Raw genomic sequence first — 26,760 nt, 5'->3', positions numbered from 1 at the left:
AGGAAAGGCAGTCAACAGAAAAAGACTCTGAGATAATCTAGATGTTAGTATTAGCAAAAAAGAACCTTAAAGGATATTGAGAAATTTAAGGGTAAGCACTTGAAGGAAATGATGGTCATAATGAGATATAACAGATAGAGAATTTCAGAAGAGAAATGGAAACTATAAAAAAAAAGATCCGAGTACTGAAAAATACAGTATATGAAAGATTGGACTGGATGGACTTAACAACAGATTAGAGATAACAGAAGGAAGGGTTCATAAATTTGAAGACAGATCAATAAAAGTTAAAAACAAAACCAAATAAACAAATGGATCCTCAGTGACCTGTGGAACAATATTAAATGGTCTAATGGATATGTAATTGGAATCCAAAGAGAGAACAGAAAGAATGAAGCCAAAAGAAAAAAAAAAAAAAAAAAAAAGAAAAAAAAAGAAAAAGAATAATGACCAAATGGCTCCCAAATTTGGTAGCAACAACAACAGCAAACTTAAAGACTGAGATGCTCAGCAAATACCAAGCAGGATAAATACAAAAGTTACATCCAGGCATATCATAGTCAAATTGCTAAAAATCAAAGATAAAGAGAAAATCCCCAAAGCAACCAGAAGCGGGGAAAAAGATACACTATGTACACAGGGAAAGTTATACTAATTATGGATAACTTCTTTTAAACACCCAAAGAGAGAGAGAGAGAGAGAGAGAGAGCGCGCTCAAGTATGTGCACAAGAAAGATATGGATGGAGACCTAAAGATTTAAAGAGACTTAGAGACACATAAACCATCTGCAATGTATAGACACTTGCTTGGATTCTGATTCAAGGAAATGGTAAAAACATTTATGACATAGTTGGAAAAAATGTGAACATTAATAAGGTATTTGATGATATTGAAGAACTGTTAGTTTTCTGGTGATGTGATGGTTTTGGGTTTATGATTTCATAAAGGGTCCTTATCTTTTCAGACCTGTACTGCTATATTTACAGATGAAATTATATCCAGAATTTGCTTTAAATTAATTTGAAATGAAATTAATTTGAAAGCAGAGAGTAGGTGGGGCACAGAAGAAACAAGACTGGTCATGAATTGATTAATGGAGCTTGTGATGGGTACACGGTGGCTCATTAACTAATTCTAATTTTGTGTAAGTTTGATATTTTCCACTATAAAAAGTTTTTTTTTTAAAGTTTTATTTATTTATTTTGAGAGAGACAGAGACCGCACAAGTAGGAGAGGGACAGAGACAGGGAGAGAGAATCCCAAGAAGGGATTCTGGCAGTGCAGAGCCTGATGCAGGGCCCGAACTCATGAAACCATGAGATCATGACCTGAGTTGAAACCAAGAGTCGGATGCTTAACCGACCAAGCCACCCAGGTGCCCCTGTTTTTTGTTTTTATAAGTACTTAGTCAAGCTTGCAAGGATACATGTTGGGATAACAAGTACTAAATTCTTCACTTTAACCCAAATGCAAATACATGCTTACAGGGTACTTAACTGATTAGGCCCACGGAGTTAAATTTTTTTTTTTTTAACGTTTATTTATTATTGAGAGACAGAGAGACAGAGCATGACCAGGGGAGGGGCAGAGAGAGGAGGAGAGACAGAATCCGAAGCAGGCTCCAGGCTCCGAGCTGTCAGCACAGAGCCCAATGTGGGGCTCGAACTCACAAATGGCGAGATCATGACCTGAGCAGAAGTCCGACGCTCAACCGACTGAGCCACCCAGGCGCACCCCCCCCCCCCACGGAGTTAATTTTAATGGCTGAGATTATTAGCGTGATAAAATGACCTGCCATCTTTTGGGGATGAGGCAGATTTTCCTTTCATAGCTAATAAGGATCTCAACTCTGCTGTCCACAAAAATGAATTTCTCTCTTCTCTGTCACAGAACACGATCATGATAAGCAACTACTTAAAACGGTTGCATTTCGAAGTTTCGTGCATTTTCTTCTCAATGCCATTTTCTCCCTTTCCTTAAAAGCTTATTAAGGTTTAACAATACCTAAGGATGATGAAGACCGTGTACTGAAAAATCCTATTTCCTGAGTCCATTTCCTGTCTTACAAATTTCAAAACAGAAACAGGCGTTGGCCAGTAGTCTGGTCACCTGCAGGCTTTCTTTGATGTCTTGGGCTTCAAGGATCAGCGTATGGGTGTGAGCTCGGGGCAAGCCTTAGGAAGTCTGGGTGGACTATGAGAGGAAGAATTTTCATGCCAAGGGTAAAAGAGGAACTGATGTAATGTCCTGGAGAGATTTCACTCTCCGTTCCTGCCCAGATCTTTGGGAACAATGAAGGAGGGAGACAGTGCTCTGGATAATCCAACTCAGATTGTACTTTTGACTCTGGGTCCAGGCAGGAACAGGACTTGGAGGAGCTTGATTTATTTATTTCTCTGCAGACACCACTCAAAGAGGAAGTACTTGATGAAGTTGATAACATTAATGGTAGAGAACTGGATCCAAGGGTATTTAATTCCAGGCTCCTGGTGGTCTGGGCACAACCACTGTCAAGGCCGAAAGTCCTGCAATAAGACCTTCCAAGCTTTGTTTCAGTTTGCAAAGCATGCGCCCACGTATGGAGTAGGCTATGACGCTCCTACCCTGCCGCCTGCTGCCCCTGTTATTACAAGTTGGCAGCAGGGGATGGAAACTTCTGAGACCAGAGCCGGCAGGCAGAGAAGCTCCGGACACAGGAAATGCACTGAGCGGACAGTGGGTGCATTAAATCCCCCAGATGTAGGAGTCTTCTGTCTAAAACAAGAAGATTTTTTTTGGTCTGGCCTTGATGTCTGGGTTTGTTCTTGGTGAACTGCCCAGCTGGAGAGCTGGGAAATTATCCACATTGCCCTCGGTCTGAAGGTCTTGATACGGGAGGGAAATGTGCAAGAAAGCCACACATAATTAGTCAGTGTGGGCATGGAGGGAAGGGGGCAGGGACGACCAAGGACTGGTAGGGAACCCATCCTGGTTGAAAGTGTTTTCTAATCCCAAACCTTTCTCTTCGCAGACCTCTTTTAGGTACAAATAATCCCAAACAGCCCAAATAAATTAAGACTTTAAATGTGACGAGCACAAAAAAGGTCTGATTTCTTTTGTCTTCTTTCCTTGTGCTCATTAGAAAAGTTTGTCCATTTAAAATTCATCAAAATTTGACCCAATTTAATCATGTTATAAATAATGAATAACTAGTAAACTTAAACCAACAAAAACCACCTTTGGTTAAAAGTCATGGGCTTTGCGGCACCTGGGTGGCTCAGTCGGTTAAGCATCGACTTTGGCTCAGGTCACGATCTCACGGTTCGTGAGTTTGAGCCCCATGTCGGGCTCTGTGCTAACAGCTCGGAGACTGGAGCCTGTTTCGGATTCTGTGTCTCCCTCTCTCTCTGCCCCTGCTCTGCTTACACTCTGTCTCTCAAAAAAGTGAATAAACATAAAAAAAAAAAAAAAAAAGTCATGGGCTTTAAGTAGGAAATTTCCAGGGTAGAGCAAAGGCTGGAGCTTGTATCTCACACACCAGGATGACATTTCCACCACTATGCTTTCCCAAGGCCATGGGCAGCGATAAGAGAAGCTAGTCAGTGAGATGCAAATCAACAGGCCCAGCAGGTGACTTACTCAATCAGCCTCAGTCCACTGTGTTCCACATTCTCCTGAAAGGAACCACTTCCCAGCATGACTTTGTAAAAGATTAGTGGGAACCACAAATGATACGAAGAGCTATAGAGATTAAATGCTCTTGGTCTTCAGGTGCAATTCAAAATAGATTTCCTACACACGCTTAGGGTCTGTCACCCCTTGCTATGGGTTGAACTGTGCTGCCTGCCTCTTCTCCCATACCCTTCAATTCATATATTGAAGTCCCAACCCCTACTGCCTCAGAATGTGACCTTATTTAGAAATAGGGTCGTTGCAGATGTCATCACTTAAGATAAAGTCATATTAGAATGGGGGGTTCTCTAATACAATATGACTGGTGCCCTTATGAAAAGGAGAATTTGGACACATAGACAGGCACAGATTACATGAACGGAGGGGGACGGTTTTGCCACACAGTGATTATAAACTATGCGTTGAACCACATAACCTTCAGTGATGCCAACTGTATTTCAAGTAGAGTCTTGGATGAAAGAGTAAGGAAAAGTGGTCCTTGCTCTCAAGGATATAATAGTCTAATGGAGAAAAGAGACACATAAAAAAAAAACACAAGCAAAGGCTATGGGTGCTGAATTATGAGTCAATGTGCACAGGGTACATGCCAGGTGATGTTGAAGGCAAAGATCTACCAGTCAAGGAATACCCAAGGTGGCCAGCAGACCACCAGAAGCTAAGAGAGAGGCACAGAACAGCCTCTCCCTCCCAGCCCTCAGAAGGAACCGATCCTGCCCTCACCTTGATCTTGGACTTCTAGCCTCCAGAACTGTGAGACAATAAATCCGTTGTTTAAGCCACCCAATTTGTGGTACTTTGTTTTGGTGGACATAGCATACTAACACATCGCCCCCCGCCCCGCCGCCACCACCTGCCCCTTCCTTTTCCAAGAGGTCCCACTGAGATATTCCACTGACTTCCACCTGCCCATTTCAGTCTATTCACCTCGCAAGTTGCAACTGTCACTAAAGGGCCTGAGAAGAAAACCAGAAGTTTGGAGCGTATGATGCGCAGATGCATGAGGTCGTAAACAATGAGTCCTACGTGAGCTCCCAGAAAACTCAAGGCAGGTGAATTGCAGGACTCTGAGGTTTCATCTTTATTTCCTGTGGGCGGGACAGCCTCCAAACAGGCTAGCCTCTGCCAGTGGCTCAGCACAGACGGCACAGAGCCAGTCTGCCAGCCTCAGTCTCAGTAAAGCCGCACAAAAGAAGTGAATGAAGAAACCAGCGGGGTCAGGTTTCAAATGAGCCAATTAGACATGTGGGGGTAAACCCTGTGAATCATTTATAGGGAGGGGGTCAGGGTGGCACAGAGATAAGTCAGAGTGCTGGAGAGGGGAAAGAGCAAGATAACAGAGGGCTTCCTGCTCTGGAGGTGAACCCCAACCGCCCCAGTCCCCTTATCTCAAAGTGCTCAGAGAGCACTTCCCCAGGGCTAAGAGGAAGTTTCTTGAAAACTTCCCGGGTACCTGGGGAGAGTTAGTCATGCATATTATGGATCTCTTGCGCTGAAGTTTCTGGTTTAATAGAGCCAGCTAGCCCCTGGCTACGGGCAGCCTCCACATGACTGGAGGACGCCAGAGGAGGCGGGGAAGGTGAGCGGGCCCTCTCTGAAGGAGACTGATGGTCTAGACAGATGAAGAGGCTCTGTGCACCACGCCAGGGCTCCACACTCTCCCGTCACAATCAAATGTTCCATCACAGGACAAGGGTCAGAGGGTAAAAGGTCACACTGCCCCAGCCTCTGAAACATAGGAAGCAAAGCAGGACAAAGGGGCCCTAGACAGGGGGGAGGAGGAGTTAAGAGGAGAGTGGGAATGAGGAGGCCAAGGGGAAAAGGTGTTCCCTGGTGTCCCGAGGGGACAACAGGAAGTCAAGATTTGCTGGTCTTCCTCTGGGGGGACCTCATTGTCTCCAGCCAGACCCAAGAATCACAGAATTGAAAGGGGCACAAGAGGTTAACCTTGCGGTGCTTAAATGTGAGAGGAGACAGCTGGAAGGGTCCCAACGGGGTCACGGAGGACCGACCCTGTGCCTGCTACGGTGAGGTAACAAAATATGAGCACCACTCATTTTCAAAACAGGCTGTGCCCTGCGAGCAACTGGGGTTGGTGTTTGAAATGTATTTTCCCATAGGATGTAACGCAGGGGGCCTGGTGTGCCTGTGAAGGAATTCTGTTATCAGGGCGCGGGGAGGCAGCAAGGCCCTCCCTGTGTCCGGGATGCACAAACCCGGTGTCCGCACACAGTGTGTTTAGTCACAATCACTGAAATGATTAGGACGGCTGGGATTGGAGGTAAGAGAAACAAAAACCCCGACCATTGCACAGCAATGTGAACATGCTTACACTACCCGACTGTATGCAAAATGGCTTAGAATGGCTTAAAAATGGCTAAGATGAGGGGCTCCTGGGTGGATCAGTCGGTTAAGCGGCCCATCTCGGCTCAGGTCATCATCATCTCGCGGCCCGTGGGTTCGAGCCCTGCGTCGGGCTCCGTGCTGACAGCTCGGAGCCTGCTTCTGTTTCCGTGTCTCACTCTCTCTCTCCCCCTCCCCCATTGATGCTCTGTCTCTCACTGCCTTTCAAAAATGAGTAAATGCCAAAAAAAAATTTTTAAAAATGGCTAAGATGATATTATGCGTATTTAATCACAATGAAATGTTTTTTAGGCGGAAGAAAAAACCCCAACCAAACAGTGGTAAGAAATATCCAATAATGGCAATGAGTAACATTTACTGAGTGACAGCTCTTGTTCTAAGGGCATTTGCCATACTAACTTGATTCTTTTCTTAAATCAACCATATTCAACGGGTATTGCCATTATCCTTCTTTTACAGCTGGAAACGGAGAGACAAGGAAGTTAAGCAACTTGCTTAAACTCACACAGCCGGTAAACAGGGGAGCTGGGATCTGAACCCAGATGGTCGGGATCCAGAGCCCGCGTGCACACACACACCAACCCCATTGTGCTCTCTGGCTCCGGTAAGCATTACAGGATTAACACAGATGTCAAACCCTAGCCAATGGCCTCCCTGACACCTTAATCTCATCATCACGGTTCCAGTAAGACTAGAGAATCAGGGAAGTTTTTACAGCAACCAGTAAGAGGACGGCTGGATCAGCTAAAAACTTTATCTACCCGGCTGCCTATTCAGCAGCTATCCTGAGGGGCCAGCTCCAAGGGAGCCAAAGGGCTGGTTCCCAAGGGGGTGACAGCCAGCGCTTCTGCTCTCAGAAGCCAGTGTCTGACTCCGAGCCCACACTTCTCCCAGGCTGGGGGATTTTCTTCATGCCAAGTCCATTCGTTCTGAGGCCGTCAACGATCTCTAGTGGGTTAAGGCAGTCCGAATTAGTGTGAGTTTTTAGTATGATGAGTTGCAGACATACAGCGGTATCTCAAAAGTTACCTCTGACCGTTTTGTTTGTTTGTTTCGATTTTCAAGTGCCGTGAGGCAGAAAAACTGTGAGCAGGCTTGCCGGGCACCTGCCATCCTGTACCCCAGTCAGGGGTCCTGGTCTCCCCAGTTCTTCTCATTGCCCCATCTTTGGTCCTGTTTCCAGGAATTAATGTGCACAAGACACATTAACAAAAATGTTATTTGGTTAGCTCATTCATGCTGCAATGGAATGAACACAGGCATCAGAGCGAAGCAGACCCAGGGCACTGGGTAAGTGTGTAATCTGGGGGCTCTTGGCCTCTATTTCCTCATCCATCAGGTGGGGATAACATTACCTTCCTTATAGGGTAGTTGCGAAGAGGAAATGGTTTAGACACGTTAAGAGCTTAGAACAGGGCCTGGCACACAGCAAAGACCCGATAAACGTTAGCTGTTATTTTGTCACTATGAAGCAGATTCACAGACCTCATCTTCTTTAATGATCTCATTAGAATTGTGTAAGATTTTCTTCCTCCAGAGCAGTGTTTGGGCACTCGGATTTGGTAGTAGAGAGGGGGGGTGGGGTGGAAGCGAAACATTTCTTGCCATAAAGCAATCACATAAATGAAAATCTGTGGGCTATCCCGGAACGCATGCCACCCCCCTCACTCCCCACGGATAAATGATTTCTCTCTGTTCTCTGGGCTGTCACCGTATGCTGGTTGTACGGAGAATCGAGGTCAACTGTTGTGACATGGGAACGTTCTCACCACTTAACGATGTCTGTGTCCACCTGGTGACAAAGGGCTGCTCCAGAGCAAAACTTGTGTTTTAAAAGTGTGTCCACTGTTGCAGAAACAATCACAGCCCTGCGTGTGTGAATATTTTCAAATTAAAGTGATTAGGGGCACCTGTGTAGCTCGGTCGGTTAAGCGTCTGACTTGAGCTCAGGTCATGATCTCATGGTCCGTGAGTTCGAGCCCTGCATCAGGCTCCGTGCTGTCAGTTCAGGGCCTGGAGCCTGCTTGGGATTCTGTGTCTCCCTCTCTCTCTGCTCCTCCCCCACTCACACTCTATGTGTCTCTCTCTCTCCAAAATGAATAAGGACTTAAAAAAATTAAAATTAAAGTGATTGAAAATCACCTCCCACTCCCTTAGATGGGGCAGAGGAGAGGGTGGGCAGAGGAGAGGGTGGGACTACAGAGCTGAAAGGGTAAGAGGATGCCCAGAGGGGTCACTGGACGACAGCACATGATAAACACAAATCTTGTTCCTTGTCCCTACAGACTTGTGCAGAGCCAGTCCTACAGGGGTGACTCTGCAGAGCCAGAAGCACATTTCATATTGCTCCCTGAGCTTTCAGGGAATCACGATTCAAGCAGTTTTACCACCAAAGGCCTATCGGCGATTGGATATACACTTTGGAACAAAGTCTTTCTTTGTAATTACTCCATGGAAGCTAAAAGTAACTGATTTCAGGACGTACGGTGTCAAAAGAAGTTGATATAACTGTGTGTGACCAAATACATTTATTTTATCATCATTTGCCGACTTGACATTTCTAAAGACATTTACCTCCTGGTTTTGGTGAACGAAGCGCTATCGATTTTCGGTTTGTCTCCTTCCTACGTCACGATCTACCTCACATCTAACTCATTCATAGCATGCTGATAAAATGAGTCACAACAATCAAAGAAAAGGGATCCGCTGGAATGGAGGCTTTCATCACGCGATAAAGGAACCGTGCCACTCTTGGTTTGACTACTCAGAGGGGTAATATCATCGGCAGTTCTTGATTAGGTGACACAAGTGAGGACAGACGTGATGTTCAGCTGTTTCTGAGCAACATCAAGCAGGACACATTTAGGTTTTTCTGGATTTTAGTTACTCAAGGCCCTGAAGGTAGATCACATGTCTTGGCCATCTTCTTATCGCCCAGGGAGACCCAGACTCTGGAGGGAATGCAGGAGTTGAGAGTGCAGGAGATTGGAGACCATTCGGGCTAATCCCTGTCCTACAGCTGGGGAAACTGAGGGCCAGAGAAGAGTAACTCAGCCCTTAAGCTTTGGCAGAATAGAGGATTAGAGCCTGCTCTCCCAACTCCAGAACCCCGCCCTTTCAAAAATGTCATCTAAGCTGACCACGCGTGCTGGCTTGTCTGGGGTGGTCCTGGCTCATGCCCATTGCCCAGCATACTTGCTGGGAGTCCTGTTCCACCGTCGCAGTGGCTCGCTAGGGGCGAGAAATTCTAATGTATAATGCTGCGTTCTCGTAAGTACGCAGGGGAAGAGAGTGGCAATCCTGGCTCTCTAGACCCAGGAGGACATCAGGAGTCTGCTCTGCCCACCTGGAAGCAGTATCATGGCCCACCTCTCCCTTCAGGGCCTGGAGGGGAGCCTCTGAGCCCTAACACCAACCTCCTAGCTTCTGGCACCGCCACATGGCTGCCCGGTGTGATTTCAATGTCACTTACTCAGATGGGGGATCTACGGGGGAACGGTTGCGAGATTCACCAAGATCTGTCTGTATGGCGAGATCAGTTCCCATTGTGCAGCGATGGATGTCTGAGTTGGTAAAGTCGGTGGGAGGGATGAGGCGAAGTCGCGCGGGGTGAATGGAACGCTGTCTTTGCGCCTCCCTGTGCCAGGCCGTTGAGGGGCCGATCGGTTCTCCTCCGCAATGTCCCTGTTGTCCTTCCATTCTGTCATATTATCTCTGTGTCACGTCAACAGCAACATACTTTTCCAAAGGACTGTATCCCCAATTATGGGGAACAGATCGTTGGGGGTTAGAGTATTTGATATGTATAATTTCACTCTAGAGCCTCTTCTTTCAGGACCAGAGCTTTCTGTGTGCTAACAGATGTCTGTATTAGTGTTTTACCATTCACAAGCAAGCATAACAGTATTCATTCTAGAGATCACTCATGTTGAGCTGGATGTGTCCTTCTTTTTGGTGGAGAAAAGGGAAAGAGGCGGGAGGTGTTCGGAGGTAGGGAACTTGTACCAGTCCGTTCCCCTCTCTAGAGGGTCCCCTTGTTACCAGTGGCAGTCTGGGGACAGGCAGCCTCTTCACATCACCTCCATGCCTTGTAGAGCGCTTCTCATTTGACACCATCTGACAAAGACCTAAACCGCCCTTCTCGTGTGTCCACCTGTTCACCTGAGAGAACACGCCCTGCGTCTGAACAGGCCTGCGCCCTCAGGTGTTGTTTGCTGGCTGAGAGCTTTAAGGAATGGTCTCTGAGAACACACTACTTTTTAAGAGCTGAGACAGAGCTCATCACTGGTCTGCAGGGTGATGAAGCCCTCGACCTTGGTCTCATTAACTCCATTCTTTTACCCACTGAGTGGTCACGACCACCATCCGAACACTTGAGAGCACAGCTCCTTACGGCGTATGCAGTGGTGCGTCTGTATTTACTTAGCCTGACAGCAGCTGTGAGAGGCAGTGAGCCCAGCTTTCTCTATTGATCAGCCCCGGCAAATGAGAACAGCGACACGCTAACTTCTGAGTCAAATCAGACCAAGGAGAAGGGAGGAAGGAGAGACCATTAAGCCTCCAATCACATCTGGGAATAAAAAGAGGAACAGGAATTCCAAATGGGTTTTTTTTTTTAAGGGGGGGGGGGAGGGAAAAAAAAAGCCCATCCCTCACCTTTTGTATCTGAAGAGGCAAGCTAGGTAATACAGTTCTTGCCTTAATGTCAAGCTTCAGTAAACCCACCTCCTCCTCTGGAATCGCTGCTGGCAATGACGAAAGCCGGAAGTGTACAAGGCAGGAAGCGCAAAAGGACGGAGAACCCGAATTGTTGGGGGTTGGGGAGTGCGGCGGCTAAACGAAGCCAGAGTAGAGCAGGAGGAAGAAAGGACGGGAGAGAAACAGGCAAGGAGCAGGCAAGCAACGCTCATTTACTCTCCATCAGGAAAGCAAGGGGCCCTGCTGTGAAGCGCTTGGCTCCAGGAAGCGATGGCGGTCACCCGGAGTCAGGCTGTCTTTTGTGAAGTGTTAATTAAGAAAACAAATAACTTCTCATTTTTTGGTTTGCCAACAACAAAACAAAACTATTAGCCCTGCCCTTGAAGATGCCCACTCGATTTAAGGAAATACCCCCGAGGCACCAGGGATTCAGGCCCCTAGTAAATCAGGTCCTAAGAGAAAGCACAAGTTTAAAAGTGTTACTTTGGGTCCCCATGTCTGTTGTCTAACTGATCCGTGGAGGGAAGAACATGGACATAATGTTCCTCAGAGGCACGAGGCATCGCCGTTCAACGGAATAGGGCACAAAGTAAGATTTTAATAACGGGTTTCTGCACCCAAACACCTGCTTTAGAACAAGGTCCAGGGCCCCAGGTCAATTCTGGCCTTTTTTTCTGTTTTCTGCTGACGATTTTATGACCACTGGGGCTTACTGGAGAAGTGGAGCACTGGGTACATCTGAAGTAGGCACTTAGGCTGAGCACACCTCAAGGAACCACCTTTGGTGCACGAAGGTGGAACCCCTGGTCCATCAGAGTTCACAGGGTTGGAGTCCCCCAACTCTTAGTACCCTCTACTCACAAATTTTCAAAGACCCCCTTATGCTCCTTCACTAAAGTCCTTTACACTCAGGGTCCGATATAACCTCCTTGGACTAACTCTGCCAAAGGAAAGTGTTGATTATTGTTGAAACCGGGTGATGGCTCACAGGGGTTTATTTACTTTATTTTCTCTATTTGGGAGAAATCTCTACTGTCTGATATTTTCTAGAACAAAAGGCTGGTGTGTGGGCGGGGGGAAGATAAGCTCTATAACCCAAGTCATCTGACGTCTCTTTGTTCCAGGGGCTCACTCCACCCTACCTCTTCTGCCTAGAGGGTTCCCCACTTTATCCTTGCTTATCAGAATTCTGCTGCACCATCAAGGAAGCCTCCAGAAGCACCTGCTTTATGAGGCTGCCCCTGATGCTTGCGCCTGGATGTAATTTCCCCTCCCAGTCTCTCTTCATGGTGCCTACTATTACAGCTGTGCTTTGATATACATGGATCTATGCATCTCATTTCTTTATGAATTGTGGAGAACCAAGATTCCGTCCTATTCACCTTGGCATCAATACATGTTTGTTCAATGACGAACCAATCACATGAATAGGAACAACGCATCCAATAAACGATGAAACCTTTTGGATTGTCTAACCCTGATGAAAGGAAAGAAAAGGTTCCTCTGGTACCTTCTTCATGGTTCTGATGCAGTAGGACTTCTGGCTGTGTGTGTATAGAGTTTCCGGGGTGGAAGAAGGGTGAAAAAAGAATCCGAGGTTTCCTCTGCTTCAGAATATGCTGAAGGAGTTCATAGAGCACATCACCTGGGAAGAAAACGGAAAGAGAACTAGAGCAAAGGGAATATTTTAGTTAACACACTGGGCTTCGACTCTATGGGTGGCAATGACGTAATGGTCGGCCAGATGTGCATGGAGCACACAGGGGAAACTCCTAAGGTTGGAGCCATGGGCTCGTTTTTTTAATTGGACTTTTTAAATTATGAAAGGAATATACAAAAAATGCTTAAAAAATGCTGAAAACGAGAGAACGGGAAGCACCTATAATCCCATCGCGCAGAGAAAGAAATCCTGTTACCACTATCTATGGTTTTATAGTGAGAATCAGGCTTGTGCTAGAGTTTTGTATGTCTCTTTTTCTCTCCACATTATTGAACGGCTCCACTAGCTGCAAAATGACAGCCCATCGCAGGAAGGTACCGGACTTTGTTGGACATTTCCACAATTGCAATTTGTTGCTATCATTCTTGCGAAAAATATTTTCCTATCAATCTTTGCTTGCATTTCTGATTAACCAAAGAAGAACGATGAAGTCATTAAGTATGAAAATTTTTGATGCTCCACTGGCAATTCATAGAGAGCTTCCGACAGGAAAAAAACAAAACAAAACAAAAGCCTTTCAAACCCATCCCAACCCCAGGCAGGAAGAGAATGAGTATGAAAAACGCACAACCCCAGTCAGAGGGGCTAACTATTAAAGATACCCTATAAAGAACTGGCACATTCTGGGATGCTCCCCTCCTTTAAAAATACACACAGGCATCGCTCCAAGGTTCTACAGGCCTCTAGAAGATCATCTCTAGATGTCAGCCCCTCGCAGAGGATGGTGGGGGCTGGTCTGAACTAGGTGCCTCTGTTCTGATATATTTGGTATTTAAAATGTCCACTGAGTAGTTAATTAGCAAAACAAAACCTCCCCAACCCCCCCAAAAACCTGTCATGGTCTTGTCCCACCTCTTTGGCTTAGATGCAAGTTCAAAAATGCAGGTGGGTGCTCAAAACCCCTTAGGGGTGGGTGATGAATCTTTAAAATACCACAGGCTTCTGACTGTCCCCCTACGCCCTTCCAAATACAGATATGCAGGCAGTCAACAATTGCACCAGACAATGGGCTTTTGTCTCTAATTTTAGCCATTTTTAACAGATACTTTAATGAACCACTTGATTTAACTGCATATTTTGGGCTATTGCTGAATTATTTTTTTCTTTTAAACTCTGTCTGAACCCGAGAAACGCTCCATATTAGTTTCTTTCTTTCTGCAAACCCTTTGTACCAAATAAAGTTCAAGATCGCTGTGTTCTAAGGGACTCCTGAGGTGCCTTTGTGTCTTTGCTTTGATTCTGTTCCTTCCTCTACCTTTGAGTGTTGGTTGTCATTAACATTATTACTTAGTGACACTATTTACTATTACGATGAAATAAAGCACAAGCCTTTAAAGAGCTGAAGACAAGCATGTCACTTGGGAATTTCCTTTTGATGACACGGGTGAGAAGATGCAGAGGTGTCGTGAGCCAGACTTTTACAAATGTTCCGTGTCAGGTAGAACCGTGGTGCACACGACTGTGTTTTCTGAGCTCAGGAGGCCTGGAGCCCATCTAATCTGAACCTAGTAGTCATGGTAATGTCGTCTCTGATGCGATGAGAATATAGAGCCTGAAATACGGTCCTATTTTAATGATTCATATTTTAATCGCGTACAAAAATAAGTCCCTAATCAACACTTTGTTTCTTCGGGTTTACTGTAATGTCTTCCTGAACTTTTCTTAATTTACACGGCCTCACACCCGCTGGGTTTTATCCTGTGGGTTTCAGCAATGCTTTATTTCGGTAGTACGCAGAAGAGAAAACGAACACACTGAAAAATGTGTTCCTGATGATTACTATTACTAAAAAAAATGGTCAGTAATTAGTGTATCCATTTTGGAAGAGGAGGCCAGGAAATATAAATTTAGTGTCTGTGAGGGTGTTCAACTTTGTTCGTTCAGAGAGGCAGGCTGATGTGGCGGGGAAGGCACGGACGTGCAGATGCGGCCGCCTGGGCTTGCGTCCCGTCCCAGCCCCTCTGCACCAGGTGACCTTGAGCAAGTCCCTGAACTTCCCTGTGAGATGCAAACAGCATCTGCCTTGGAAGTCTGCTGGGAGGGTTCGAGGAGGGAGCAGGTGAGGTACGTGTGTTCATGCTGGCCCCTCCTCGGGAGTGCCTCCCCGGGCTGCAGATGTCCCGCTGTGAGAAGGTTAAAGACTCTTCTGCTGGGAGGTGGTCAAAGCCAGGGCAGGTCACTTCTTTTTGTGTTTCCACTTCTCTATGTACATATAGAAAGTGAGGCAATAAAGCAGAATGGGGAAGAGTCTATGCTCTGGAGTCAGACTGGTGCCTTGGGCATGCTCTTCACTCTCTCTAGTTCTCAGTTTCCTGGTCTTTAAAATGGTCACGTTAATAACTGCCTCGTAGAATCAGTGTGAGGACTGGATGAGGCAATCCCTGTGAAAAGCACATCACGGCGACCAGCAAATAGTAATAACTCAGCAAACACTAGCTGGTTTTGTGACCACCACTGTCCTCACCACCATCATTATTGATATTATTAAAGAGGCACAGGGCAGACCTGTGGACCCTTGAGGCACTCTCACGGGGAGAACAAAGAAGGGGTGTGTGGGTCATGGTCATTGTTATGTTCTCCCTCCAGAAAAGAAAAAGGTTAAGGGAGGCCATTCACCCATATTGGCTTCTCCAACACCTCCCCCTGGCCCGGTGGGCAGCCCCACGGAAGGACTGGCAGGTTCTCTGCCCCAGACCTGCCCAGCCTTCTGTGCTGGCTCTCTTCTGTCTCTCATCCCACAGCTGGCAAAGGGAGCCAGGCAGAGAAGGTTCCTATCTGTGCAAAAGAAAGCAGGGGAGGGGTGAATCGAGTGGAACTCTGCCAGTTCCTTACCTAAACCATAAGCCCGTTATGAGAACCAGTAAGGTAACATTTGTAAGTGCCACCTGGGACGGCTGACTAATGGGTGCGAAAATTTAACTCTAAGACCATAGAGTACGGCCATAGATGGATCAGTCCATTCACAGACATGTTTCCTCAGCAACCAGGGGCTCAGTCGGGGAATGTGGCTGGCTTAGCACAAATGCATCACTACTACGGGGGAAAAACCAACTTACTGTGCATGCCCTGTGTATGCGTGGTTGGCAGTAACAGTGTGTGCCCGATAACAGCTTGCAATCTTAGAAAGGATTCTAGAGGTTACTTCGATCGACTCCAACTTGTGTTCAGTAGAAGTCCCCTGCCTCCCCTTCCCCTGCCAAGAAGTAGCTTTGGCTGAGCACTTCCAGTGATGGGCAGCTGGCCACTAACATAAGCAAACCATTTTTGGACAGCTCGAGTTGATAGGAAGTTCTTCTGTTGTTAAGTTGGAACCTGGCTTCCCCTGCAATCTCATGGACCTCGGTTCCTAGTTTTGGCTCTGGAACAACACAGAACATGTGTCTTGTCTACAACAGCTTTTCAAATAAATAAAGGCGGCCTCCCATCCTATCCCATCTCCCCTGCCTCCTATTCCCTTTGACACCCAGCCTGTTCTCTTGCTACACTCTTAAAATATTCACATACACAGAAGGTCATATCTAAAAAGTAATACTAACAAAAAGATCTCTGGATTAAAAAAAAAGACATTTAAAAATAAGTTATACTTGGGGCACCTGGGTGGCTCAGTCGGTTAAGCGTCCGACTTTGGCTCAGGTCATGATCTCACAGTTTATGGGTTCAAGCCCCATGTTGGGCTCTGGGCTGACAGCCCAGATCCTGGAGCCTGCTTCAAATTCTGTGTCTCCCTCTCTCTCTGCCCGCCCCCCCCCATTTTGTCTGTCTCTTAAAAATAAATTAACATTAAAATTTTTTTTTAAAAATATATATTTATTTGCCTGCTGAAAATAAAGAGTGTGAGTCATAGCACTGCATATTTAACTTAGCTAATGACCACTGGCTTGAATTCAAAAGCACCTGTCAAAAAATTCTTGGCCCATTTAATTCGTGATAAATCTTCTCTGTCTCCCCAGAAAAGAAATACCCGGTACCGACTGTAAAAGGTGCTGTTATCGTACTAAACAATGGAACCAAGGCTATTGTTTAAGGGGCAGTAGCTCTGGTTGGTTTCTCTATGTATCTTCGTGCATACATACATAGTTCATGGACGCACATGTATGTGCAAAGTAGAGTTGCCAGGAAGCTACTTGAGCTCCAAGGCTTTCACCTGCATAGGCTCCCGGGAGGAGCCCTAGACCTACTTGTGTCCCCCAGATTATAAGCTTCAGGCCCCATAAGACCTAGATGTACTCCTGGGTACATGCACACATGTGACGTGTGCTGTACTTGTATGCACACACACACACAGCACATATGCACACACACGTATACAGCACAGAAACCCACACGCTCCACATACATATAATTTTGCATCGCTGGTCTTGATGGTGAAAAGCCAGGCATCTACTTTGAGAATAAATTCTTTTTTAGTATTTAGTGTTTATAGTATTTATAAATAGTATTTATTTATACAGGATTAGTATAAAGTATGCAGCATGCAGTATATATACAGTAATAGTATTTATAAATACGATTTATACTGAATTGTATTTAGTACAGTACAAATTTTATATGTAATTTGTTTCAAACGGGTAAGTAGAGAGAGTAAACAAACCTGCTACAAGTTGCCTGCTCAATGTAACTCGTGTCTGAAGGCTGAGAACATACAAATGCTATTTGGGGGGGCTAAAGTCATCTCTGTTTCCTTCCTATTAGAGGGAAGAGCTTGGGCTCTGGATCAAAGAAGTCCCAAGTTCAAACCCTGGTTCCTCTACTTGTCAGCTGCATGCCCCCGGGGAAATATCTTTTCTCAGGGAGGCTTAACTCATGGCTTACTTAACCTTCTTTTGTCTCAAGTGAGAACAATGCCACAGACTTGGCTGGGCTGCTAGGAAGACAGGTGAGATGATGTGGACAGGCAGCAGCCCTGTGTCTGCGATAATGTGGGCCCAAGAGGTGGCACCCCTTGTGACTGTGAGAATTAGTAACACACGTGTCTCACAAAATCTGGAAACTATTTGCTTTGCTTCAACAGTTGTGTATTTAAAGTGCATATACAATGCATGAAGTCACATTTGTATATGTCGAGTATGTTTTCTTCCAGTTGACATCATGTCACATAGACATTTCTAGTTCAGTCTCTCTCTCTAGTTCACAGTTGTATCTTCAGCCTCTTTCTATGGGATTCTTCCTTTAGCATTTGAGCAGTGTCAGGTTTTCCTGTTTTCTACACACACACACGCACACGCACACACACAAGCACACGCACACACCCGTAGTCCTCATCTTCCCCTCCAACTACTGCTGTTTTTCTGGTTGCATCACAGCCAAGCTTGTCTGAGGGACTGACCAGCTCTGCTATCTCCACGACTCTCCCCTTCGACTGCTGACCTCATCAGGGGAGGATGGTCGGTACCTGGGGACTCTGACTTTCAGCAACATTCAGCAGCAGCACTCACTACCTGCCTCCTTCTAGAACATTCCATGGCTTCAGACATTCCCCTCCTGGATTTTTTTCCTACCTCTCTGCGCTTCCTCCTCCAACCCTGCACTATTAAGGCTCCCTAGGCTCACACGAGTCTTTCTCCCCAGTAATCTCATCTCCTCCCGTGGCCTCAATCAGCCTGTCTATGCTAAATCTACTCCAGCCAGGAATTTCTTCTCAACTCCAGAACCTTCTGCTATCTCCTAGATACTTCCTCTTGCGTGACATACGGACGCCACACGCTTAATGTGTCCAGGGTAAGTCTTTACGACCCACATGGTGTTTCCTAGTCCAGCAAATGCCCAGTTGATCAGGCCAGAAACCTGGGAGTCATGCTTAATTAACTCCTCTCCTTCTCTCATCCAGCATCAGTCACCAAGACTTTCAGACTCTACCTTCTAAATAGCCCTGGCATCATCCCCTGCTGGTTCTGTCCTACTTCAAGTTACCACCTTTGCTCCTGGATGCCAGCCAAGCCAACCGCCCCACATCCATTCTTCACACTTTGTACCTTTGCACTCATCCCAGTCTCTGCTTAAAATGCAGAATGGCTTCTACCTGTCTTTAAAACAACCTTTAGAACCACGAACATGATCTGCAAGGCCCTATAATCTATTGAAGAAATAATAAGTGACTCAATGAATAGTCGTAGAGTCACAGTACATTCCTTTATATTTACATTCTCCAAGTTTATGTAGCAAGTCCCATACTGTGGGTGGCTTGGGCATTTCCAGGTTTTATACTTATAAACAGGATTGCTAAGGGTATCTTTTCTTTCCCCCCACTGGACTGCATCCTTGGGATATTTTCTTTCTTTTCTTTTTTTTTGAGAAGAGAGAAAGAGAGAGAGAGTGTGTGAGTAGGGAAAGGGTAGAGAGAGAGAGACAGAGAGGGAGACGCAGAATCTGAAGCAGGCTCCAGGCTCTGAGCTGTCAGCACAGAGCCTGACACAGGGCTCAGACTCAAAACCGTGAGATCATGACCCAAGTTGAAGTCTGATGACGCCCAACTGACTAAGGAGCCCCTGGGATATTTTCTCAAAATAGTATCATCAGTAAAAGGGTTTTGATCACTCTTTTTCCCCCCACTTTTCATTTAAATCCAAGTCAGTTAACATATAGTATAATAATGATTTCAGGAATAGAACTTGGTGATTCATCACTTACATTATAACATCCAGTGCTCATCCCAAAAAGTACCCTCCTTAATGCCCATCCCCCCCCCCCCCCACCCAATACCCCATCAGTAACCCTCAGTTTGTCTCTGTATTTAAGAGTCTTTTGGGGCACCTGGGTGGCTCAGTCAGTTAAGAGTCCGACTTTGGCTCAGGTCATGATCTTGTGGTTCATGAGTCTGAGCCCAGCATAGGGCTCTGTGCTGACAGCTCAGAGCCTGGAGCCTGCTTCAGATTCTGTCTCCCTCGCTCTCTGCCCCTCCCCTGCTCATGATCTGTCTCTCTCAAAAATAAAAATAAACATTAAAAAAAAAAGTCTCTTATGGTTTGCCTCCCTCTCTGTTTTTATCTTATTTTTTTCTTCCCTTCTCTTATGTTCATCTGTTTTGTTTCTTAAATTCCACAGATGAGTGAAATCATATGATATCTGTCTTCCTCTGACTGACTTATTTTGAGTTTTGATCACTCTTAAAGTTCTTAGACACTACTTGTTCTCCAGAAGGCTGGGACCCTTGCACGATGTCATCTACTGTGCTACCCACAGCCCGTCCCCCCGGGGCTTTGCATCACTTAACTTCTCAAGTTCGGTAGATTTAAAGCAGAATTTTAACATTCTTAAAATGTGCACTTTTCAGGGGATGATTTACTATGTACATATCCTCATGTGAAGATTATCTGAAGTAACACATTCTTAAATTTGCAAACTGTTCTCTTTTCTCTTTCTCTTCTGTTTTTATTCAGAGATTTTGGTTTCCTTTTGACCAATTCTTAAAACACAAAGGGGGCAAGGCTGGGAGGGATGCTTTTCAGATTTGTCATCAAATTCTCTCTGCTGGGTCTTCTCGGCCTCCGGTAGATGTTCAGGATGAAGTCCACGGCCTCAGTTCGTTCAGTCTCGGTGTGTGTTCAGCAGGGAGAACGCCAAGGCTGGTGCTGGCCTATTGAGGTCCCACTGGAGGCCACGATAGGCCCCTCCCATCAGGGCACAGCTTTGCTTTTGAACTCTGTTCGACCTTATTTTCTGAAAATTCCATTCAATCCATTTTTGTAGGCTGATTAAAGTACAGGCCTTTGTATTTAGTACAGAGTGATTTCTGTAACCATAACCATAAGCTAGTCTTTTACTTAGGAACCAATATTTGAGAGTTAGCTTGGTATCTGTGTCTCAAGACACAGAGATCCCGAGAAAAAGGGTGCAGGTTGTGGGAAAACGTGAACACTGCATTTAAGGCAAGAATAAATCAGTTAGAAAAGAGATATAGTGAGACAACTGCCTTTAGCGGATGCAGAACACAGAGGGGTATTACAGATAAACCAAAAACTAAGCATGTGAGAAAATACGAATATTATAAAACGAGTAGGTGCTTTGTTACAGGACGTGTGGTCTGTTTTACAGGTGATAATGCCATGCTGTCTGGCACAGGGATCGGTCATCACTACCACTTTACAAATGGGACAAGGGAAGAGCTAAGAAATTAAAAGACTTTTCTGTAACTGGCTTCTTAACCATTTCTCTGATGTGTAGATGCTTTTTATTCCCCTGCTCTGTTCACAGACACAAGGAGTATAGCCAACTCTTGGTGTCTCAGTCAAGGGTCACGCTTCCTGCAACTCCCACACTTCGGGACCATAATTCCCCTCCGTGACCAATACCCTCAGTTTCTGCAACTTGATTCTAAAATAGCCAGCTGACCCAACCATTCAACCCAGCAAATATACCTACGGTTGCTTAACAGAAATGAATAAGCAAGTCGGTCCGAGGAGGAACGTTATGAAGATACAGATCAGTATTTTTCGTTTAACCTTGAAAGGGAATTTTACTATATTTGGAGGTCACAAGCGAAGCGTATTTCCCCAAACAAAGGTTCTGGTGCGTTGGAGAGGGAAGAAATAATTTGCCACATCACATTCTGGTACACTGGAAGACTAATTTGCTTTGTAAATCCACCATACGTTTTTTGCTGAATTGAATTGAAGGAGCTTTGAAAAGATGCTTATTTTCCATTTTTTAGCATCAGTAGAGAGTCTAACATGAATTGAACTGAAAATATCTTGTGGCTTTTGTGGCTGTTGCTCTTATAAATAATGTGTACGTAAATCTATTCCATCTTGATGTCTAACGGTGGATAACTCTAAAAGAGTTAATATCAATGTTAACTTCTCTGTTCCTTATTCTCAAGTCTCAAAGAGGTCAAATAGTCAAATATCCCTTTGAATTTAAATCATCCCAGACCATTTAAGGCAGTTACTATCTAGTAGCTCAAAGAGTAGGTAAGATTATCCCGTACAGGTAAAATTTTTATAAAGTTAAGATTCCTCTGCATTTTTTCCTTAGTTTTGCAAATGTTATAAATTCACATCTTGTGTCCCCTACCTGGGAGAATATTCCAAAGAAAATATCCCATGTATCTTCAGCCTTACCATCTTCTGTTTGGAGATAATATGTTATTTAAAGCTAAATGTTCCCCGCTTTATTCTAGAGGTTGAACATGGAGAACTCTTGTCCTGGAAATGGACAAGACAGGTGTAGTTTGTGAAACGGGTCAAAGAATGTAGAGTTCAGAGAGGCTACCATATTTGGACCTACGATATATTAATATTTCAGGTCATTAATTCATTGGACACTGTTCCCTCCTCTCTACATTTGAAATGGGTTGTGTTGGGGAATGTTATTCTGGGTGGGGCCAGGCAGGAAATAAGGTTGGGAGGAAGCTATAAACATCCAATTCACGGTGACGGGGCAACCAGATACTTTTGCTTATTCCAGCGGCTCCATGACTAGCGAGAAGCTGCTGCTGATTCATCTGAGGCAGCAAAAAACATTCAAAGAAAGAAAAAAACTGACCAAAGTATCAGTTTTACAAGACATATAGGTTGAAGGGGATCAAAGTATTTATTCATTGCCTGTAGGGTAGGAGGTAGTACTATGTCATAGAAGCTTAATATTGTTTCCTGGTTGAGGTTGGGCCTAACTGTTAAGAGCCGAAGGGGGCTTTGGATCCATATGGTAGAAATCCCATTTTACGGATGAGGAAAATAGGGGCAAAGAAGTACTGTGACCTGCGGACGAGCCACGTATAGAACGTGGGCCTCCAGACATCTACTATATCAAATGCTAAACCAGAAAGCCCATGTCAGAAGAAGCAGTGGCAAATGCTACATGGGAACACTGAAGAAGATTTTCTATTTACACCTTGTCCCTACCCGAGGAGAATCCGTCCGAGTAGGTAGATCAGGCCTCACTACCCTGCTACGCGGCCACTCCACGCGAACGTCTCCTGAACTCTTTCGCAGCTCGTTTCCAAACCCTCTGACAATATCCCTCTTTTTGTGGTCAGTTTTCTTGCAGCCCCTCCTGGCAGGTATCACCTTGAAATTCTGTCCACGGCTTTCTGGTCGATGCCTTAATTAAATTACCTGCAGTATATATTTCTCTTTACCCCCAGCTCAACACAATAGGGGTAATGCTCACGTCTACTATTCCCAGCTCTGGCCTGGCTCCGGTCTCAGGTTTCCAGCAGCAGAACAGGATGAATCTTTTTGGATACCGTGGCATTGCCGGGCCAAAATGAATCTTACTGCTTCCTGCAGATGAGCCCCTCTTCTTAGCTAACCATTCCGTGCCTGAAGTACTGTTATTTTATTCTCATCGATCTAGTTCTGGATTTCAATGTCTCCAATTAGGACTGTAGCTATAGCATCCTAACTGGTTTTCCTGTTTTTAGTGACCAAATGAGTCTACCCTATGCACTGACAGCCAAGGTCTGCTCCAAAGGGAGGGCTCCAATTCTGTTATTGATCAAAACTCGTCAGTGGTTTCCCACGCCCTGCCAAATAAAATCCGAGCTTCTTGACGCGGGCTTTAAGGGACTCATGTGTTGGGTCATCATTCGATCAATATTGAGTGCCAACTGGATGGTGCAGACAGGCCAGCTTGACAAGACACAACCCTTACCCAAATGAACTCCCTCCTCTAGTTGAGGGATGCAGAACAGAAAGCAATCCTATAAAACATGGTGTGTGTGTGTGTGTGTGTGTGTGTGTGTGTGTGTGTGTGTTTGTGAGGAGCCATGACAGAATCAGGGTATGCTCTGCGACATAAGAGGAACAGCACCTAGCCCAGACTGAGGTGGGAAGAGGTGGAGGAAAAGGAAGGCAGGCAGGGCACAATCAGGGAAGCAGGGATGTGAAGCAGGGAAAGCTTTCCCGGAGAAGGTCAGCAGAACTTCTAATAGGAAAAGGCATTCGGCCAAGTGGGGAAGGGGTGATGAGTCGATGAACACTGTTTCAGGCAGGATGGAATCTGTGTGGCCTTATGTCTGAACCCCATCGGCACATGAACTGGCCTACGGCTCCTCCTTAACACCTTTCCTTACCTCTACCTTAGGTTCCTTTCCAAGCTTTCAAAGTCCCGGCTCCATTACCATACCCTTGAGCTGCATTTGACAATCCAGCCAGAAATTGCCTCTGCGATGCCTGAACCTCCTTAGCCCGCACTTCTGTAACTCTAGCATGGAGGTGCTCAGAGAATACGCATGGAATGAATTTCTACTGCCACCTACCTGGGGTCTAAGCACCTCAGGCCCAGCGAGTGCACTGGCTTTATCCAGTCTCCTACCTCCCGCCTCTTCCATTCATCAGATGGGCTACTTCACGTCATCCAGATACATTAAGATAGTGCTGCCCCAGTTACCTGGAATGTTCTTCTCTCCCCACCTTCTCCGTTCTATCCATCCTTCGTGTTCCAAATCAACTCCCTTCCTTCTCTCCTAAGCCCCATCCTGCTCTGCCCTTTCCTTTCTCCAGCTTCCTTTTGCCTCTAGGTTCAATGCAATCCTATCCAGCAGGACAGTGGGAGCCTGTCTATATTCCACATGGCCCACTCTGGCAAAGACCTGACAAAATGGCAGGGGACTACTGGTAGGCTTTTGCCTATCCTGGCTTCCAGTTTTGAGCAGAGAGAACCCACTTTCTAAGTAAAGCGGAGAGAGACCTCTAGGGAGAAAAAGAAATCAGCAACGAAAAGGAGTACCTGAGATATGATGGTTGGGGGGGATTTACAGACTCAGGGAGTCTTAGCCCCGGCTAAGGGCTAAGTCAAATCCAGTCAAAACATATCACTGTGTTTTCCCTCGTTTGCCTGACACGAGTGATTTTTCTGGAACACACTAAAGAGTTAAAAGTTCTTTTCCTCCAGAGAGGTAGCTTTGCTCCTTTGAGTATACCTTTGAGGTTCCACTGGAACAGAAAAGGTAAGTATTTTTGCATTAAAAGGGACTATTTAGGGGTGCCTGGGTGGCTCAGTCGATTGGGCATCCGGCCTCGGCTCCGGTCATGATCTCGTGGTCCGTGGGTTCAAGCCCTGCGTTGGGTTCTGTGCTGACAGCTCAGAGCCTGGAGCCTGCTTCAGATTCTGTGTCCCCCACCCCCCTCCCCTGCTCACGCTCCGTCTCTCTCTCTCTCAAAAATAAATAAATATTAAGAAAAAGGGGACTATTTAGTTTCCTTTTAGGCTAGCTTTATTTATTTATATAGTTGTTTTAGTTTTCTTACCCTGAGACTACAGAAAGAATCAATGATTTGAGACAAAACGTTTCAGGTATGGCTGGGTCCATTCCTTTATAAAACGTTAAAAATGATCTGTTTTTCAGAGATGTGAACTTTCAAGTTTCAATAACTTCTATACTTCTCAGGGAAACTTCCCTTTATCATTTCCTCATATAAACGGTTTGCAGCGATTGGGAAAAGCGGGGGAGATACTGTTCTATATCCTTACCTCACGCCCTGTGATGGGGATGTTTCCTCACGACAGTTAGTTTACTAACTTCTGGCAGGCCTCCAGGAGTAAGTAAGGGTTAACTATGGAGTAAATAAGGGAACTATGCCAAGACCTTACACAGGATCTCTGCCCTTTGTCAAGACAAAGAGAGTCTCCACCAGACAAGGTATATCAAAGTTGGCCACAAAGAGGCTTGAGACAAGGAGCGCCTGTTGGTACCTGAATAACTAGCCCCTCAAAAGGCAAAAGTTCCCCATTTCACATACGGGGTTCCCAAATAACTATCTCCTAAGTATCCATAAAGTTTAAGAAGTGAAATTAGAAAGTTCATTTGAAGTCTTACACCTATGTCAGAAATACATTTTGTAGGTACAAACGCTCTTTGCTGAATCAAATCTTCCTATGCGGTCTTCGGAGCCCTTATGTTGACAAAACTGCCCGGTTAGAGGAGCCTGGGAAATCTTCCACTTGCCCTTTTCAGGATTTCTATAAGCTACAGGATGCCATACTTCAAAAAATTCAGTACTCTTGGGGCACCAGGGTGGCTCAGTCGGTTAAGCGTCCGACTCTCGATTTCAAGCTCAGGTCACGATCTCACGGTTTGTGGGTTCGAGCCCCGCATCGGGCTCTGAGCTGACAGTGCAGAGCCCGCTTGAGATTCTCTCTCTCTGCCCCTCCCTTGCTTGCGCTCGCGCGCACTCTCTCTCTGTCCCTCTCTCAAGATAAAGAAATAAGCTTAAAAAAGAAAAATCAGTACTTCCAAAGGAAATCACCCAAAGCCCTTTATTTCTACACTTGCCGTGGCTCCTAGGACCTCCACCTCTTCCCATCCTTATCTTCTGTTTCCCTCACGTCTTCTTCCCTTTCTACTCCATCTACCTGAGCAAGGGCTCACGCCCCTTCTTCCTGTGTCTTTGGTTTTAACTGAGCAGTTCACCACCTACACTCACTCTCAAGCATCACTTTCAAAAGTTTCCAGAATCAGGAGCAAGGCAGAGTCAAAGGGCCGGAATGCATTTTCTCCTTGATTTGGTGGCACAACTAGACCCCTTAAGCTCCTTAAGGACCCTGTGGGTCCTTCTCCCGACCTTCAAAGTTTCCCCTCGATCTGGAAATTCTTCCTCTTTTCCCCTCTAGTGGACTTAGTCAGCAAAATCTTTCCTCTATGAAGCTAGGTCACGGTCTTTGTGCTCACGGTGACCTACCGTGGGGATTTCTTGGGCGTGATGGGTGGTGGCAAAGACCAAGCAATGACTAACAGATTTTCCAAGCCGAACACGTGTCAGGAGTCCAGACTCTCACCTGAATGAGGAGATCGATAGCGAAAGTCCTCTTTGGTCAGCAGCAGGAGCGCTTTGCCGTTCATTTCAAACGTGTTGCTGTCAATTGGCCTTAAAGAAAATTCGTTTTCAGCCCACTTGAGCCACTGGGCTACGTCATCCCTGCTCCAGTAAATTGGCTGCAAGCCTGTTGGAGAGAGAGCGAGGCAGAAAGAGAGAGAGAGAGAGGGAGGAAAAAAAAAAAAAAGGTCTTGTCAGTTAGACAGTTGGAATAAAGGAAAAGCTTTCTGAATGGTTAATAAAATGTAGTCTCCAGGTCTGAAGAGCTCTTATGTTCAACTCTGAATCCCAAGGCAAAGCTCAAGATTTGTAAGTGCCCAAGTGTGGTATCGGATGAACTATTTATTCAGAGGCAACATGAGAAGAACGATCCTTTTTTAGTCTTTGATGGACCCTAGGCCTTGCTGGCCTGCCCTTCCCTGCCCAGGTCCAGGGGCTGCCTTGATTCAGGTATGCCCCAAAGCTGAAGCTCCACGGTGGCCTGAAACACCCAAGGAACTCAGAGTCATGACAAATGCCAATGTGCTTCGGAGGGGACCTTAGAATTAGAGCTG

The 26,760-nt window shown here is 45.7% G+C and overlaps 1 protein-coding gene across 3 annotated transcripts in view; it reads right to left on the bottom strand.

Annotated features, from left to right (window-relative positions):
- The window catches only part of ETV6 (ETS variant transcription factor 6), a 251,572-nt gene that overhangs the window by 27,066 nt on the left and 197,746 nt on the right, over positions 1 to 26,760 (bottom strand). For 2 of the 3 annotated variants that reach the window (XM_049627090.1, XM_049627091.1), the window contains exons 3-4: positions 26,169 to 26,333; positions 12,243 to 12,377 (exon numbers count right to left, since the gene is read on the bottom strand). In XM_049627090.1, coding sequence (XP_049483047.1) covers positions 12,243 to 12,377; positions 26,169 to 26,333 — 300 coding nt within the window. The remainder of the gene's footprint in view (positions 1 to 12,242; positions 12,378 to 26,168; positions 26,334 to 26,760) is intronic. The other variant, XM_049627092.1, reaches the window with a different exon arrangement.

Source organism: Panthera uncia, chromosome B4 (genome assembly GCF_023721935.1).
Source record: "Panthera uncia isolate 11264 chromosome B4, Puncia_PCG_1.0, whole genome shotgun sequence".
In the NCBI taxonomy this organism is placed as follows: Eukaryota; Metazoa; Chordata; class Mammalia; order Carnivora; family Felidae; genus Panthera; species Panthera uncia.
Note: the sequence above shows the minus strand (reverse complement) of the source record. Positions and strands in the feature narration are given on the sequence as shown.